Below are 17,526 nucleotides of genomic sequence, written 5' to 3' on the forward strand. Positions count from 1 at the left end.
TCTAGAGACTATAAATCTACTCTGTAGGAATCAGCATGGGTTTCGAAAAAGACGGGCGTATGAAACCCAGCTCGCGCTATTCGTCCACGAGACTCAGAGGGCCATAGACACGGATTCACGGGTAGATGCCGTGTTTCTTGACTTCCGCAAGGCGTTCGATACAGTTCCTCACAGTCGTTTAATCAACAAAGTAAGAGCATATGGACTATCAGACCAATTTTGTGATTGCATTGAAGAGTTCCTAGATAACAGAACGCAGCATGTCATTCTCAGTGGAGAGAAGTCTTCCGAAGTAAGAGTGATTTCAGGTGTGCCGCAAGGGAGTGTCATAGGACCGTTGGTATTCACAATATACATAAATGACCTTGTTGATGACATCGGAAGTTCACTGAGGCTTTTTGCGGATGATGCTGTGGTGTATCGGGAGGTTGTAACAATGGAAAATTGTACTGAAATACAGGAGGATCTGCAGCGAATTAACGCATGGTGCAGGGAATGACAGCTGAATCTCAATGGAGACAAGTGTAATGGGCTGCGAATACGTAGCAAAATAGATAGCTTATTATTTAGCTACAAAATAGCAGGTCAGAAACTGGAAGCAGTTAATTCCATAAATAATCTGGGAGTACGCATTAGGAGTGATTTAAATTGGAATGATCATTTAAAGTTAATCGTCGGTAAAGCATATGCCAGACTGAGATTCATTGGAAGAATCCTAAGGAAATGCAATAAGAAAACAAAGGAAGTAGATTACAGTACGCTTCTTCGCCCACTGCTTGCATACTGCTCTGCAGTGTGGGATCCGTACCACATAGGGTTGATAGAAGAGATAGAGAAGATCCAACGGAGAGCAGCACGCTTCGTGACAGGATCATTTAGTAATCGCGAAAGCGTTACGGAGATGATAGATAAACTCCAGTGGAAGACTGTGCAGGAGAGACGCTCAGTAGCTCGGTACGGGCTTTTGTTAAAGTTTCGAGAACATACCTTCACCGAAGAGTCAAGCAGTACATTGCTCCCTCCTACGTATATCTCGCGAAGAGACCATGAGGATAAAATCAGAGAGATTAGAGCCCACACAGAAGCATACCGACAATCCTGCTTTCCACGAACAATACGAGACTGGAGTAGAAGGGACAACCGACAGAGGTACTCAGGGTGCCCTCCACCACACACCGTCAGGTGGCTTGCGGAGTATGGATGTAGATGTAGATGTAGATGAAATTTACAAAGAACTTGATAGTATGAGCCCACTTATCGGATTGACGTTATACACCCTCTTGCCTGGATGCATGCACTGATCTGATTCTGAAGGGTGTAAAAAGCCACTGTATTTTTTCCTGAGGCAAACTGATCCACATGTGTGGTAATTAGTCCTTGACATCGTGGATACAGGCTCTGGAACAGCTTTGACATCAGAACTGGTCCAACACATGTTCTACCGGTGACAAATCTGGGGATACTGTTTGCTACGAGAGTGACTCAGCGTCAAGCAGGCAATTCATAGAGACACGCGCCATGTGTAGACATCGGTTGTCATGCTGAAAAATGATTCCAAGATACTGTCGCATGAGAATTAACGCACGAGGACGCAGGATGTCTGTGACGCACCGGCGTTCCGTGAAGAGTTCCCTTAGTCACTGTCAGATGTGACATGAAATCATATCCGATGGCTCTCCCCACCATGACGCCATCAGTAACGCCGCTGTTCCTGTCCCCGGGTCGCCGCCATACTCGCCAACGATGGTCGTCTGGGGAAGTGCAGAACCACGAATCATCACTGAACACAATGCGTTGCCATTTATCAGCAGTCCACGCTTCTCGGTAACGGCACCACACCAAACGCAACCGCTTATGTTGTGACGCTAACGAAACCGACGCGTGCGACGGTAATTTTCTAGTCCAGATGCTGTTCGTCTCCAGCCAATGCTGCGGGATGACAAAATGTGGCAGGGACTTCATGCCTCGTTCGCGAATGGCATGCACAAATGTGAACAGGTTAAGATTGGCTTAGTGCACAATACGACGACCCTTTCTTGTGGTGGTTAGAGGCGATAGACAGGAACCTCGACGACGAGTACGTGTGCACCCCGCTTCCCATGCTGTCCAGTATAGGGTAACTGCTGCATCCGAATGCCCCACGAGTATGGATAATGCACCATTCGAAATGCACTCTGTTGGCCTTTGTACCTGTCGCAGAGAAATGCAACTATAATCGTGTGCAAACTCCCAGATGATGTGTACTTTTAAGGAGTTACACTGGCATCAATCCATGTGTTCCGGGTGCCTCACTTTTTTGTCAGGAAGTGTATTTGGTTTTGACGTATTAATTTGTTAGAATGTGAATGACTAAATCGTTTTTATGATCAGTTAGCCACATATATCTGCTACAGTATTTTCTCTTACCTGAAAGAATAAACATCAATTTTTGTAGTGCGTTTGTGTGTGTGTGAATATTTTAGGAAGCAGTTGTATACTTTCTTTGCGGAAACTTCGGTAACTCTGCCGCTCACTTCCATTTGTGGTTAACAGCTTCTCTACCAACGGCCGTAATTTTGATCACTTAGAATAATTTTAGAAATCTTTTCTATATCTAAGTTTTAGATCTGTACATATGTTCTGATCAACAATGAACAGATGTCAAACTGCAGCATTTGCGTAACATTTTAACAACACGTTTATTTTATTATCCGTGGTTGTGCACTTTACCATCCTAACTATTTCAAATACGGCACTCGTTTTACATCGAGTGCAATTGACATAAACATAGAATGAATACTCGTATTTGGGATTACTGAAAATGCATTAGTAAAACTGGATATATTTCAGACATATACAGTGCAAAAATTTTTAGAGACCTAAAGTTGTTGAAACGAGACGGTAAAAAAGAAGTCCACGTAGATATGTTACTTAATGTATTCAAATGGACGTAAACTTAGAGAAAAAAATACTATATACTATAAATTAAGATAGGGTAGAAGTATATGAGATCCGATATTTACCTTGTATGTAAGCGACGAAGGTAGCACCTGCAAAGAAAATAACAGCGATGAGATATTGTCTTCGCAGCTGTAAATGAAGATGATCTGTCAAAGTTGATAATTTGACTGTTTATTCTTTTTGTGCAGATGTAGATATTAAGAATTAAAATAGCTGAAGGCCACCAGAAGCGTAACTAGACCCTTACTCAACACGAAAAAACTAAAAGACTTACAAATCAATGAAACAGAAATTCACTACCACCAAATGCTCATGTAAATTTACGCGTGACTGCTCCGAAACCATATAATACAAAAATGATTATCAAATAATGGAAATAAGAAACTTACTGTGAATCGCATTTTGTTAGTGGCTCACTATTAGAAGCGATGTTGTTACAGTAAAGATTATTAGTGTGCAGTAAGCTGTGAACATTTCTACGCATACAGGCAGAAAAAGGGCGAACTGGGAGGCCACTCTGACTGCCTACAAGGACAGATTTTGGAGGTAGTGCATGGAACAATGTCAAAGATGATAAAGGTATACATGACTCTTAGCAAAACGCTACGAGCGAAGGGTAATACTAGCTTCACATCAATTCTCAGGATCATAACTCACAAATAACATTTGACGTACTTCAGAATTCAATCACTCACTAAAACAACCTGCTTCTGGAATAAAATTGTGATATAACTTTCACGAACCGAACACTGGAGATGAGCAACGTATAAATCTCCGATCATCAACAGGAAACCTTCTGCATAACTGGAAGACGGTAATGTGACATGAAGATTCATCCTTACGGTATTCCCATATGTTATAAGCAGAGAGGCGATACTGGGCCGCCATTAAGCCACACGCCACGCGCCACACGCCGGCCACTCCTTTTTGCTTTTTATACCGGCTTTGTTCAAAAATAGTTCAAATGGCTCGGAGCACTATGGGACAACTTCTGAGGTCATCAGTCTCCTAGAACTTAGAACTACTTAAACCTAACTAACCTAAGGGCATCACACACATCCATGCCCGAGGCAGGATTCGAAACTGCGACTCTAGCGGTCGCGCGGTTCCAGACTGTAGCGCCTACAACCGCTCGGCTACTACGGCCGGCACACCAGCTTTGTCATTCACCTTCAATACAGAACCGAACACAAGAGAGGCGATCGCTTTTACTCCACGGAATGAACGAAACACCTCTGTGTTTTACTGTTTCAGAAAAAATAATTATTTAAAGAAAAATGAATGTTTAATATATCACATTAAAAAAAAGTGTGTGATGTCCTTAGGGGACTGATGACCTCAGAAGTTAAGTCCCATAGTGCTTAGAGCCATTTGAACAATTTTTTTAAATGGCCGAAAAGTACAAAATAATTTATCCTAGTCCCATGCAGATAACTAACCCCTTAGAGATAATCCTGAAGATTTGTGATTGCGAACTTTAATAGGTATGAAAATACTTCTAAGATTTAAAACGAAAAATGCGGAGCCCATACAATCGATAATATTCACTGACTAGCAAAGTTTATACTGTAAATATAAAGCATGAACGAGAATAAACTGTCAATTCAGCTATAAAAAGTATTTCATGAAAATATCCTATACATAAAGAACTTACGTGATTCTAACAACATAGCACCAGACAGACAGTCGATAGTTTACTCACTGATGCAATATGGCCACTTATTCCAACTAGATGTAAGTATATATGTAAATTGATCTTTATGAAAAAATTTCTGTAAACCGAAGTGGACTCATCAATTATAACATCTACAAGTTTACTTGAGACTGGCGATGTAACCGAAACAAGCTTGTAATGAAGAAGAAACGTTACTTATTGAGCAATGCAGCTTACCTGGAATTGTTCATTATAAAGTCCCATACAGATAGTTCCGAAAATTTGTGACTGTAAATTTTTAATAGCTATAAAAATAATTCTAAGATTTGAAACGAAAAACGTGGAACGTATGCAATTCATAAGTGATGCATGAATAGTTTAAGTCCTTACTATATTCGATTGCATGGGCTCCGCGTTTTTCGTTTTAAATCTTTGAAGTATTTTCATACCTATTAAAGAGCGCAGTCACAAATCTTCAGGACTACCTGTAAGGGGTTAGGTATCTGCACGGGACTAGGATAAATTATTTTGTACTTTTCAGCCCTTTTTCAAAAATGTGGTATATTCAACATTCATTTTTTCTTTAAATAATTATTTTTCGGAAACAGTGAAGCACTGATGTGTTTTGTTCATTCTGTGGAGTAAAAGCGATCGCCTCTCTTGCGCTCGGTCCTGTATCGAAGGTGAAGGACAAAGCCGGTATGAAAAGCAGAAAGGAGTGGCCGGCGCGTGGCGTGTGGCGAACTGGCGGCCCAGTATCGCCCCTCTGCTGACGAACGGCGGCGCGAAGGTGAAATGCGGCGCAGCGGTGACACACTTCCACCGGGGAAAGTGTCAAGGCTGTTGTTTCTCCCGCGCAGCGCCGACAATTTCTATTTCCCCGCGGGAAAAGCGCCGCCGAGCCTCGCCGGCTTTCTTCATCTGCTGAACGCCCAGGAGGGATAAGAACGACAATAGCAGCCATATAGCGTGCTACGCGGCTAAGATGTGAGTTACAGTATCCACAACCTGACTGGCCTTTACCGCGATACTGGTGGACGAGGTTCCACCGAGTCTTTCTTCTTAAAAAGTATGGCCTTTTCATTGAAACGTTCGGCATGGGGACTCTAATTTCACTGACAGGTAGCAAATAGACGGCGATGATGTAAACATCTACATCTGCACGACAACACTGCAAATTCACTTTTAATGCTTGGCAGACAACTTCCTTGAGATTTATCTTATTTTTTACGATGCTTGTTTCTCCATGGGTGGGTATCAATGAAATATTTTCGCATTCTGAGAGTCAGTTAGTGAATGAAATTTCGTGAAAAGATTTCGCCGCAACGAGAAAAGCCGTTATTGTAACGATTTCCTCTCCAAGTTACGTATCGTATCGCCACCATCTTCTCGTTGTCGCGATAATACAAAAATGCCCCTTTTTTTAAAACTTTTTCGATGTGCTCTGTCAGTCCGAACTGGTAAGGATCCCATACCGTGCCAAAGTACTCCAGAATAGGAAGGGAAATCATAATATAGGCACCCTCTTTAGTAGATCTGTTACTCTTCTAAGCCCTCTGCGAATGAAACGCAATGTTTGGCTCGCCTTATCCACCACATTTTCTGTGTAATCTTTCCTGTTTAACTCGTTCGCTGCTGTAATCCATGGCAATTTACTTGAATCGACAGCCTTCAAATTTATGTAATTTATCGTGTAACCAATATTTAATGGAGTCTTCTCTAATGTTGAGAATTGCACACTTTATGTTTTTTAGAATCAATTACTACTTTCCATATCATACTGATATCTTGCTTAACTCATTTTACAATTGGTGTCGATATTCTGATAGCTTAACTAGACGATAAACGAGAGCATCATTTGCAAAATCTAAGAGGGCTGCTCAAATTGTCTCATAAATCGTTTATACAGGTTGGTCAGAAACAGTCTGCAAAACTGAAACGGTGTAGCACGGTACGTTGTTCTGAGAAATAATAGTTAAGATAAAAAAATTCTACACGTTGTGTCGTGTATGAGTTAATTAGCAGTGAATTTAGCAAATCAGGTCATCGCGAGAGCAAACTCAAGCGGCCCGACTGAGACGGAGTCACCAGACGTGTTCTTCGTTTGGTTTACTAAAGCCGAGCAAGACAGCGATGCAAGTACTGGACGTGGGACGGTAGCGAAGTTCGAACTCGAGCCAAAGGCGGAACACTCTCATCCACAGTCATCTACGCGTTAAGAACAAATGAGACTAACTATATTTGGTGGGCCGCTTGAATTAGAGCGCCCAACGGCCAGATTCGCCTTATTCTCAGCACAACCAACCCTGCAACACCCTTACATGCTTTTCAGACAGTTTCTGAGCACAGTAACGGCGCAAGGAACAGCAGAGGGCCTATTAAGTGCCTGTTTCGACATTTTGCAGGTACCTTGTAATTATAAATTACCTTATCCATACAGATCAAATCTGTTTCCTGAATCGATATATTCACTATTTGGGAACAGAGTAAAACGATATACCACAAAAGAAAAGTGTATGGATTGTTCATAAACTCTGTGTAACACTCTCTCTCTCTATCTGTGTCACACACACACACACACACACACACACACACACACACACACACACACGAGAGAGAGAGAGAGAGAGAGAGAGAGAGAGAGAATAATAGCCCGTTGAACGAGTTTAAGCTAGCGACTCACCACATCTGATACCTTTGATCACAGAATATTTGTAAGTACAGCCATTTGTGTAAAGGAAGTAAAACTAAACATGCGTTGTTAGTACTCTTTAGTAGAGGGCGCTGTGTTTCCAGCCGTGAATGGGACATTACAGCTTGTGTCCGCTGTTCAATCTTCCAATATAATTCGAAGGGTAGCCGCCTGCGTAGCCGAATTCGCTTACGCACGCCTGTTCGGTGACACTCGACTCGGAGGTACGCCGGTTCGAATGCTGTTGGTGCATTAAATTTTCACTGCTAGTTCAAAAATGGCTCTGAGCACTATGGGACATAACATCTGTGGTCATCAGTCCCCTAGAACTTAGTACTACTTGAACCTAACTAACCTAAGGACATCACACACATCCATGCCCGACGCAGGATTCGAACCTGCCACCGTAGAGGTCCGGTTCCAGACTGAAGCGCCGAGAACCTCTCGGCCACTGCTAGTATTTAGCCCTCAAGTACAGGAGAGGATTTGTCGTAAGGGTCCGTACCATCAGTCTTTAGTCACTGACCTGAATTAAATGACAAATCTCTCTGCAGAGTCTCATGGAGTAACACGTTCCACATCATTTCGTTGGTGGTGATCCGTCTATCAGCTGGGGATGTTAAGTTTGGCGGTCTCACTGGTGGTATTCTGGAGTGGTAGACTACGTGCCGGCGCTGTGTTTCACTTTTCCCTACTTACATCATGATAGTACCATACAAACATAACTCTACACTATGAGCTACCTGATCAAAAGTATCCGGACACCTCTATGTAATGCGGATTTGACCGCTAGATGTCACGAGTGTGGGACTCGCCAGTATAAAAGGAGGCGGTGAGTATAGTGTTGTCAGTAGAGAAGCAGTAACAGCAGATTTGGTCGGTCATGAGAACTCAGTGACATCGGTAAAGCAGATGCCAGACTGAGATTCATTGGAAGAATCCTAAGGAAATGCAATCCGACAACAAAGGAAGTAGGTTACAGTACGCTTGTTCGCCCAATGCTTGAATACTGCTCAGCAGTGTGGGATCCGCACCAGGTAGGGTTGATAGAAGAGATAGAGAAGATCCAACGGAGAGCAGCGCGCTTCGTTACAGGATCATTTAGTAATTGCGAAAGCGTTACGGAGATGATAGATAAACTCCAGTGGAAGACTCTGCAGGAGAGACGCTCAGTAGCTCGGTACGGGCTTTTGTTGAAGTTTCGAGAACATACCTTCACCGAAGAGTCAAGCAGTATATTGCTCCCTCCTACGTATATCTCGCGAAGAGACCATGAGGATAAAATCAGAGAGATTAAAGCCCACACAGAAGCATACCGACAATCCTTCTTTCCACGTACAATACGAGACTGGAATAGAAGGGAGAACCGATAGAGGTACTCAGGGTACCCTCCGCCACACACCGTCAGGTGGCTTGCGGAGTACGGATGTAGATGTAGATGTAGAACGTGAGCCAGACACTGAATGTCGCCTATGTAACACACACATCAGAGACTATCGATAATGCGATTGTTAAGTGGAAAGGCAAGGCAGATATCATGTACTGATGGACAGGGACCCTCACCCATTGTGGAGGATGGTTGTTAAGAATGGCATGAATCCAGTGGAAGTAATCTCTTGTGAGCTCCAAAATGCTACCAGCAGTTCAGCCACCTCTATACCGTCCGTAGGGAGTTAAAAAGAATGGGGTACAATGGTAGAGCAGCGCATCATAAGCCACAGTAGTCAGTGCTAAGAAACGCGTGAGGCGCTGTAAAGAGCTAGTCCACTGGGCAGTGGATGACTGGAAACGAATGATATGGAACGATGCATCATGCTACGCCGTGTGGCAATCTGACTAAAGGGTTTGGCTTTTGCGACTCCCTGGAGAACGTTACCTGCCATCGTGTATAATGCCAGAGGAGGTGGTGTTATGGTATGAGGAAGTTTTCGTGTTAGGGTGTGGTCCCCTAATTGCACTTAAGAAAACGATGAATGCGGAAGGATCTCAACATATTACACAGCTTTATGTACTGAGTACAATTGTTTGTATCATCATGACAATGCACCCTGTCATAAAGCAGCATCTCTGAGGCAATGGTTTGTAAATAATTAAATTACTTAGACGGACGGGCTTGCCAGTGACCGACGTGAAGCCAGTGGAACACCTTGGGATGAATTGGAAGTCGACTTCGCTCCAGACTCCAGCGTCCCGGACCACTATCTCCTCTGGTTTCAACTCTTAAGAAGAATGGATTGCCATTCCTCCACAGATGCTCAAACACCTTACTGAAAGTGTCCCTGCATAGTTGAAAGCTTCTTAAAGGCAAAGGGTAGGCCCACCCCAGGTCAATGTCCACTCACAGGTGTTCCGAAAATATTGATCAGATTGTCTACACGGAACCATGACACTCACCTACACCCAACAAGTACACATTTGCTACAATTCCCACATATACGAAGGGAAAGGGGCCAACGTTCTCTGCGGAAGAATGTGGTTTCCGACTGGTGGATAAACCCACCCCGTGAGAGTATCCTGCCAACAATGCCATACAACATTTGCACTTCTTTTTGGTCGAAGTATCATTTCAAGTTTCAATCGTATATGTCTAATCACTTTATCGCAAGGGATATTATCAGCGCGGGAAGTAGCCTGCTTAACTTGGGTACAGCTTAGCGATGTCACTGGAAGACTCATCTCCTATTGTGAGACACAAATCACTTAATATCTGCCTGGTAATGGGCGCTCGTTGTCAGCAATATTAGGTTGAACCGCTACATAAAATACCAATACCTCATAGTAACCCGAGGAAAATGCAACAGAGCTGTGAGCTGTCTTTTTGGTGACAACTGGGAGGGCTGCATGGGAACACATAGTACTCAGCCGTCACAGCACTACCAGTATTGCCCCCAGACGCCTATTACAAACAATAAATCGGACTAGGATGTAGCACTGTGCTACGCGCAGAAAATCGGCTGGGTAGCATCTGCAATGTAACTGGATCAGTGGCTTCAGGCTCTTCCCACTGGCGAGTACAGAATTTACACGACACATGATGATATTCGTAGAAGAATACCGAGGAGGTCATGTAGTAATGCATGTCTCAGGAATGGAGTCCTGGGGGCTCAGCAGGAAGGGAGTATCATATTTTAGGCCGGTGTCACTTACCAATGTTGGACGTCTGTCGTAGCTGTAGAAGATAACTGGATGGCTGTACAATGTGGGGACAGAGTAATCTATGTTGTCCAGCCATACCGTCAACATTTCGAAGGTAGGTTCGTCGTTCAAGGTAACAATGTACGAGCACTCCGCACCCACATCGTGAACAGCGTCCAGTAGGAGACAGAAATCAACCGAATGGAATGGCCTGTAGTATCTGCTGACATTAACCCGACTGATCAGTTGAAACTTGAAGTGTGCCGCCGAAAGAACCCTTCTTCCACAATGGATGACCTCAAGAAGGCCGCCGTCGATGAGTGGAACTGCAACGTCTCGAATACCTTCCAGACACCATGACAAGGAGGATCCATGCATGTTACACCGCACGGGGAGGAGAAACACTACATTGAGAGTTACCCTAAAGCGGATTTTTGATTGCACAGAAATGCTAAGCTGTGCATTTTCGGCAGACTGATTTTATTTCAGTTAATGTTTTGTTCTCATTTCACACCAAAATTCTTCTTTCCAGTTTTACAATGCTTCGTCCTATACTTCCGGCTCCACCTGAACCCAAGTCCACACTCGTACAGAGAGGTGCTGGTGTTTTGTTAGCAGGTTATTTAGTCGAGGCAACAACAGTGATCACGCCGAAAATTTCACAATGACGCGCCTACGTGCGATTACTTCCCACTTGCACGAGAAACAACGGGGAGGTCCGTATGCTGCTAAGAAATGAAAAATATCAGTATTTTTGCTTAGCTCAGTTCTCTGGGAGAAAGCATTTATTTTCTTTAAATAATGTGCGTTTCGAGCTCCTGGGCAGACACTAGATTACAAGTAAAGTTTTGTATAAAAATAATTATAGCATAAATATCTTTATCAAATTCTGGATGACAAGAGGTCACCTAAATTTTACATTAATGAATGCGTTGTAAAGTGAACATTTGATACAGCTCTGTTTCTTAGTTATTGGTTGATTATAATTAGTAAATTCAACTTTGTGCTTACATGTATACGTTCATCTACCTGTTAAGAGTATTGAGAGTATTAAGAACTCTGCGGCTCCGTTAGGTTGAAACTTGTTTCGTTCAGGTTCTTTGGCCAGAGGAAAGAAACGCCGGGCTATGTCGCTGTGAACGGCCTTCTTAAATAAATGTAGGCGAGCTATGTTCATTTCAGTTTTCGCCTCAATATAAGCGTCATTAAAAATGTACATGCTACACAGGGAAATGGCGAAATTCTCTCTGAAGGCTTCCACTTTCAGTTCCTTTTCTTTTCCCGCTGGTAACATTTTTCATTCAGAGTTTGCTGCTTTCTGAGGGAAGCTGAGTAAGCACCCAGGGAATTGTTTCCTGCTGTAAATAATAGCCGAAACGCTACGATGCCAGTGAACAAATAGTCGAGAAACCATCCTGCGGCCATTTTCTAGATATGTGTATATTTTAGCACATCACGCAGAAGAAATAAATATCAAGGTACACCATTTTTAGCAATGAATGTATTTCCTATAGGAGCTTGCATACGTATCCATTTAGTTGTACATACGCTGTTCGCCTTCTATACAATACGCCAAGCGGCTTTAGTTCCAGAAAGTTTGCGCTAGTTTAAACGGATGTGTTTTCTGGTCTCCTTTCTAATATTGATTGATCCACTGCATCTATATATTGAAGTTAACCTAAACAGAATGTTGCAAAACATTAGCATTATCGTTAAATACGCCTCTCTTAATCTTACGCCAACAAATATCTTTAACTGAGACTTAAGTTTAGATAAAAATCGCCAAAAAATTCTTGCAGTGTAATATTCCACAATTCGTTTCTGGATTTGGGATACTCTTTTCCTAAAAGCGGAATCTATTCAACTTAAAAATATTCAGATAGTTGCCAAGAATATCCTGAATACAGTGGGAATCAGTAAGATTAAGTTTTAGTTTTTAATGTACGTTTTGGCATCAACGTTTCACATTTTAGGTTTTGTTTGAAAGGCGAGAAATTCCATCTACAGTCTTGAAATGATCTCCTATTTGCTACTAGAAAGAAATGCTGCTGATAATTTGCGATGAGACTGACGGCGCTCCATGGCCCAGTTTCCATTCATGGTTCACAGCACTTTCGTGCTCCGGAAAGTCAGTGCGGCATGACAGAGGTATTTCAGTGGACTCCCGCTCCCCTGTAAAGAAAAAGAAATCCTGCAAAAGAAGGGCAAACAGTTTCTAACTGGCATGCCTAAAATGTAGTTTCTGTGGCTGGCGGTAAAGTTAGGAAATATTGAAATACTTAGACTGAAGAGTAGCAGTCTTGGAGTAATACACGTAGCTTTCACAGGCAACTCGTACAGAACACATCTGTTACTATTGCCTGTTACCGGAATGCACTTAATATTGCTCACATTTCTTATGGGGTGGAAGAACACTACATCTTTCCTCGCATCCTGAAAAGAGTTCCTTTCGCAGTTTATCAAAACAATTTATAAAAATGGTTCACATGGCTCTGAGCACTATGCGACTTAACTTCTGAGTTCATCAGTCGCCTAGAACTTAGGACTAATTAAACCTAACTAGCCTAAGGACACCACACACATCCATGCCCGAGGCAGGATTCGACCCTGTGACCGGAGCGGTCGCTCGGCTCCAGACTGTAGCGCCTAGAACGGCAAGGCCACTCTGGCCGGCTAACAATTTATACTCCGAGCTTAGAAATTATAACAACATACTTTTTGAATAATCCGTAGGGGCCAGTTGAGATCTTGATATAGCTATGTTGATTTATAGTTTTAGTCACTGACGTAAACCACTCCAAGAAAGTACAGAAACAATACTGTACTTTCTGAAATTGGTTAAACACTTACATAGTCCGACATCTAATTGTTGGTAATCAGTGTAACGAATAATAAATTTACAGCTTTTCGTGTTCGAGGAAAGTGCGATTCAGATCTTGACTTAGCGATATTACTTTATATGTTCAGTGCAACGTTTCCTTCAGCAAGGAAGATTAGGTCATCAACGTTAAATGGCTCACTTAATACCCATCAACACATTATAAGACACATCTGCATTGAGAATTATATTTCATTCCATGTAATCAACTGGAAACACTTCATTACATTCCAAAATAGGATTATCAGTCATTCATTGTCACTACAAGCATCTTCTTTACTGTGATCTTTTCCATCAGGCCATAAGCGGCTACTGATCTTCACCATTTTTGAACTTGGGCAGTGTAAATAATGATCCAACGTTTTATGAAAATGGAAGCGTATATGGGAGGAAGAAGTTCAAATACCCATCCGACCACCCAGTTTGAAGTTTCCCATGGCTTTTATAAATCCATTCAAGTGGAAATCAATATAGTTACTTGAAAAATGTTGCGGGCATTTCCTGAGCATTTGTGCCCATTGTATCTATTTATCTGTCTTTGATAAAATAATTGTCGATGGAATATCGAAATTATAACGTTCATTCCTCACTCCCTTACACACATTCTCTGACTGTACCATAGAAAACTGGATTTCGGGATTTTCAGTTACACTATTTCGGGAAAGCTAACGTGTAGCATGCGGCCATATTTCGGCTTTTATTCTTCAGGAATAAAATTTTTAACATACTTTCTGTCACACCCTTGAAACAAAATTTTTACGCAGCTAATAATGACGCCTCTATTCACCGCACAGGGTATCTCAGGAGGAGTGTTCAATGTTCAGGAATATAAAAGGAATGATCATCTGAAGCAAAAAACTTCATCTGCACATATGCCCCATTCCGCCTGATTTCAGAGCTAGAACGCATTTAATGTACACTGTTATCTATCTTCTGTACTATTCAGTATACTGTCAGGTTTATACATGTACAACAGCTAGTAACATTTAGAACTCGCGTTTTACAAATTATCAATCGAAAAATACGTATTTTTAACATATTCACCTCTAATCATTATCGTACACGTCACATTACAGCTGGTGTACAATCCACAGTAAATTTTCGAATATTCGACCTTGAGTTTCATTGTATTTATCCACTCTTGCAAGAACATGCTGTGTTGCTTGTCTGAGTTCCTCTGGACGTCCGCTAATGTGGGCAGCGGCGTCCATGATACGAGAAATCAGTTCATCTCGCATATTCACCTTCATTTGTACACCTTAGACTTCATCCCGAATGAGAGGGGAGTTTTCGTATCTTTTTCCTTCTTTTTGTTAGCGTTAATCCCCTCTAGTACAGGCTCCACTGTGATCAAGATTTGGCAATTTATTTAATTTAACTGGGCGGACTGATGCACTTCCTGTCGCCATATTCGTCAGTTACCTGTCTGTAAATTTCACTAATTTTGTTTTGCGGTTACTGTGTTTTAAAAATTTGTGTATCGTGTTTTCTGAGTCAGGATTTGGGGACCAGCCCAGCATTTGCCTAAACGACGGTGGTAAACCAACCGCCTATATACCACACTCAGGCTGGCCGGTGCCCCAGCCACGGTCGTTAATTCGCTGCGAGGATGCAATCCACGTCTGGCTCGCCATCATGCCTCGCCAGCTAATGCGCTACGCTGTACGAGCGGATCAAAGAGGAATATTCGCGTAATAGATCAGTAGTCTGTCTCTGGTTGGCTATTTTCGGTCCATGGATCGCACATTCAATGCATAAAGGCTCCATTTCTCCCTCTGTGATGACAGTGTGCTTCATATGTAAGCTCTATAGTAGAACGGAAATAATGAGTTCCCACAACTGAATATGGAACATAGTAAGACTGTTTCAGAAGAAAACGGTACATGTAACCCTTATCCCGTATTTGTAAACACTGTTTTTATATAATGCGTTGAATACGTCACTAGTACGCAGGTACAGATCGATGGTGAACGTAAGTGAATATAATGAACCACCAACAAAAAATGCGACACTAACAACACACTAATAAAATATATTATTCGCCACACGTACATTATTTTTGTCTTGTTGAAGTGAATTGCTTTTCTTACAATACTAAGCAATTATCTCTCTCTTGTACAAAAAACTATGGGAAGGCTTTCACCTAAAAATGATGTTTCCTTCGCTCATTTGCACAGTGTATTTCAGTCAGTGCCACAGACATTTCTAGGCTGTTATAAACTTTAACTACCGACACGAGAGATCCCGCCTGCTGCTGGGCTGGAACATCCCACGCGTGGTGGCTGCCTCCTCAAGGCTTTCGCCGATCTCCGCAGACCGTGCATCTCCGGGAGAAAGTGTAAGATGAGAATGACTCACACTGGGTCCGGGCTGACCTGAATGAAATAGCTTTCACGAAGCACTTACTTCACCAGAGAATGGGAAATTACTGGAATGTCATAGTACCGGGATCACTGACTGCAATATCGCTTCCTTGCATTATGAGTAACAGGTTTTACATTATGGACACCGTAGTTCTCATTTCTCTTCGGAATAAATTACTTATTCTATACTATAGAAGTGGATATGCTCACATTTTGGAAGCTATTTAGTTGCATGTGCCTTTCCTTTAGCTTTCTGTTTTGTGATTAAGACGTTTCAAGTTCCTGCCATGACTGGGACGTTCTTATTTTACTGTCGAAAGAGGAAATGATTGTCATTTGTCGTGCTGAGTGCCAGAATCACGAGACGTAAACACGACAAGGCACAGAACGCCACGTAAAGTCATTTATTCAGAAAGGCTACTGTCATTTGAATGGAAGAAGAACATATAGTGAGTAAAGATGTCATGCGAACACTTGTAATATTTAATATTTACAGACGCTAAGGGCGTATTACACAGCGACAAACAGGTACTGGGCCACGCAGCATGGAATAACAACTATCTTTACCTCATGATCGTAATCGACTTGTACAACTTTGTCTTCATTGTATGTTCGATGCTGCAGTACTGTAACAAACGTGGTCTTCTACGGCATTGTCTTCTTAGGAAGTTGGACTCCGTCTACTATAGGTAGAACTGAGTCATACTTACGATTGTGTTCTCATCCACTGTCCAGAACTCAAAAAAGTCTCATACCGTAAATGAATACGTCGCCGCCGACGCTGGTGCTCATGGGAAAAATAGATGCTTTTTGTCAGCCAACAGTGATGTTAGCATGCGGGTTGGACTTTACCACTGTCTGGCACGTCCCTTTACTGAGCCGTAGCGAACACGTGGGATGTTTGTAGGTTATAGAATGCGACCTCGGTTCCAGTATACTGATGGAAATCTAATTGCAAGCACCACCTCATCTAGGTGCTTTATCTCCGTCATGCTATTCTGCATGCCCCTTTTTAGCAGCGCAATACCTAGGTACATGTAGCGGGGTACGTGGTAGACGCCCTCGAACGACGACGGCTACCGCTGTTTCACTGCCTGCACGCTCGCATGACATGCGTTCGTATCTGGGAAATGGTTAGTAGGTAACTTTTTCATTGCTGTTCTCTAGCAACCACTTTTGATCATTAGTGGAATTGCAAATAAACAGCAAAGATTCATATGTACTTAGCCAGTCCGTCCTTTAAACAATAGTCACCCTGGCGACGAACATATTTCTCCCGACGAAAGACTAGTTTGTTGATTCTGTCACTGTAGAATATTTGACTTTGTTGACGGATCAACAACCTCACCTCTGCTAGCACTGCTTTGATTGCTACAATTGTAGGATTCACGGCGCACTAAATTCACCTAATTAATACGTCACGAACAGTTAAGTATTGCTAATCATTGACGATTTCTCATGTCCCAAGTCTGTGATTTATAGTTTACTTCTTTTCTACTGTCAGATTCTTCATCGGTTTTCTTTAGCAATTCTGTGCGGGTGTCGCATAACATCTCTCAGATTCTAACGATGAGAAATTTACACATTTTTATAGCAGAAGGTAAACTACCGTGCTGGCAAAAATTTAGAACGCTTAAAGATTTTGCGTGTCATCCTTGTTCAGCGACAAGGCTAATCATCTTTGTATAGTTTCAGTTTTAGTACATGTACCGCCGAAACGCATACTTTCACTGTGCCATGCAACCACAACTCACGAGCAGCACCCACAGCTTCACTTCCGCCAGTACTTATTCTCCCACTTTCCTACTTCACAGGCGTTCTCCTGCACAATTTGAGGGAACAGCATTCTTTTAAGAAAGATTAC

At 42.4% G+C, this 17,526-nt stretch overlaps 1 protein-coding gene and 1 non-coding gene across 5 annotated transcripts in view; both read right to left on the reverse strand.

Annotated features, from left to right (window-relative positions):
• Positions 1-17,526, reverse strand: part of LOC126299050 (serine proteinase stubble) — a 419,426-nt gene that overhangs the window by 371,350 nt on the left and 30,550 nt on the right. For 2 of the 4 annotated variants that reach the window (XM_049990706.1, XM_049990704.1), the window contains exon 2: positions 3,003-3,029. The exons of the other annotated variants lie outside the window; for them this stretch is intronic. In XM_049990706.1, coding sequence (XP_049846663.1) covers positions 3,003-3,029 — 27 coding nt within the window. The remainder of the gene's footprint in view (positions 1-3,002; positions 3,030-17,526) is intronic. 4 annotated transcript variants of the gene reach the window in all.
• Positions 17,281-17,387, reverse strand: LOC126300048 (U6 spliceosomal RNA). Its single transcript, XR_007552868.1, has one exon. It is a non-coding gene; the product is annotated as a U6 spliceosomal RNA (small nuclear RNA).

Source organism: Schistocerca gregaria, chromosome X (genome assembly GCF_023897955.1).
Source record: "Schistocerca gregaria isolate iqSchGreg1 chromosome X, iqSchGreg1.2, whole genome shotgun sequence".
In the NCBI taxonomy this organism is placed as follows: domain Eukaryota; kingdom Metazoa; phylum Arthropoda; class Insecta; order Orthoptera; family Acrididae; genus Schistocerca; species Schistocerca gregaria.